The sequence below is a fragment of the Sinocyclocheilus grahami genome, unplaced genomic scaffold (genome assembly GCF_001515645.1).
Source record: "Sinocyclocheilus grahami isolate Dianchi unplaced genomic scaffold, SAMN03320097.WGS_v1.1 scaffold8236.1, whole genome shotgun sequence".
Lineage (NCBI taxonomy): Eukaryota > Metazoa > Chordata > Actinopteri > Cypriniformes > Cyprinidae > Sinocyclocheilus > Sinocyclocheilus grahami.
This window is the reverse complement of record NW_015511952.1, coordinates 2,144-3,934: the sequence shown is the minus strand read 5'-3', so window position 1 is coordinate 3,934 and position 1,791 is coordinate 2,144. Positions and strand designations below refer to the sequence as shown.

General features: G+C 35.2%; 1 gene segment (V, D, J or C); it reads right to left on the bottom strand.

Moving 5' to 3' along the window:
- Positions 1-1,470: 1,470 nt before the first annotated feature.
- The window catches only part of LOC107577999 (Ig heavy chain V region 6.96-like), a 2,090-nt gene continuing 1,769 nt past the window's right edge, over positions 1,471-1,791 (bottom strand). Inside the window, 2 exon segments of the V gene segment in view lie at positions 1,471-1,649; positions 1,682-1,768. Of these exon segments, the coding sequence occupies positions 1,471-1,649; positions 1,682-1,768 (266 nt within the window).

Genomic DNA, 1,791 nt, shown 5'->3' with positions numbered 1-1,791 from the left:
CGATATTGTTATCGTGGGCTCTTCTAAATACCGTGAATAATTATATATTACAAGTTATTCAGAATTTTGAATGCATTTTAAGAATACTTTTCCCATCAACTGGTCAAAATGCACAACACCGCTGTATGCTGCGTGAAAGACGCGTGCGCACTCTGATGTAATTAAGCGCAGACGAGAAGCACACGGCGGAACATGTGAGAGATGCTCTGGATGAAAGCGCACTTTCACTTTCTGACAGCAGATGGCGCTAAACTGCAGCAATAATAATAATAATAATTCATTTAAATGAAACCCTGTAAACAAAGCAGCTGCTCTACTTTCTGTTTCTGAATCGTGTTTAAATGATTTAAACAGCCACTCAGATTTGTGTATTGGCTATGAAGTTCATCACAGCACCAACTGCTTAAATATTTAGACTTATTTATTTTCAAACTTTTTTTACAATTTAATCTTGACTACAACATGCCCTAGATATTGTTTGAAAGTGTTTTGATTTTTTTCTGTATTGCTTTATTGCATTTAAATGTTCAGTTATTTTTGTTATAAGAAAAAAGTTATTAAACCTGTTATACTGTATTATGACAGCACTTTTTAAAACTAAATTTCAACACCGTGATAATACCGTATACCGTGATAAAAGCATTAGCAATTAATCGCAACATGAAAATTTGATACCGGCATATCCCTAATAAGAAGTTCTATTTATAGCAAATATAAAAGCCCTTTCAGACCAAAAAGTGTAATGAATAAACCTCAGGCTGAAGCAAAAGTAAATTCACGTCTGTACAGTAGAACGCAGGAGAAGAAACACTCTTCAGCAATAAAAAAACAAAGCACAATTGTTAGTTTATCTAAAGTAATTTTTGCTTATTAGTATGGTTGAACTGGATCATCAAAGGTCAGCAGCAAAGATATTGGTTAATAAAATGGGATTAGATACATTTGTGTTATTTAACATATTTGTTTGTTTGAGTTTGGATTTCACTGTTTTAATTCATTTTGATGAATACTAAATCTGTTTTTGTGAGTGGGATGAATTAATGCACATTCACATTTAGTCTAGAGCTACAGTAACATCATGTTCACACAGCGCACACAACTCCTCTGCACTCCCGATTTCTCCCATTATTGGGTGAGGAGAGCTGTATGTCAATAAATGGGAAAGCAAAGTAACTGGCATTACTTTTTTGAAAAAGTAACTCAGATATGTTCTTGTAAATTAAAAATGTAATGCCGTTACTTCACTAGTTACTTGAAAAAAGTAATCTGATTACGTAACTCGCATTACTTGTAATGAGTTACCCCCAACACTGCATATGGCTCATGCCTCCATCCAAAGTCTCCTGCAGATATTTGATAGCATTGTGTAAGCAAAAATCTAATTAGTTTAATTAACTTATTCACTGAAGTTTTATATAGTGAGCTGTTTATATGGTTGTTTTCAGCTTTTGTACAGAACTGTAGCTGTATTCATCGCTGTGTCTGTCTTGCACAATAATATACAGCAGTGTCTTCATTCTTCATATTATTCATCTGCAGATACATCTGTTTCTTGCTGTTGTCTCTGGAGATGGTGAAGCGTCCCTGAACAGACTGAGAGTAGTATATATAACTACTACCACCAGAGATGTATGCCAGCCACTCCAGACCTCCTCCTGCAGTCTGTTTGGGTCACTACTAAATCCAGAGAATGTACAGGTGAGTCTGTGAGATCCTCCAGGTTTAATGACGACTGACTCAGACTCAGTCAGTGTTTGACACCAACAGACTGAAAAACAAACAGTTCAACAT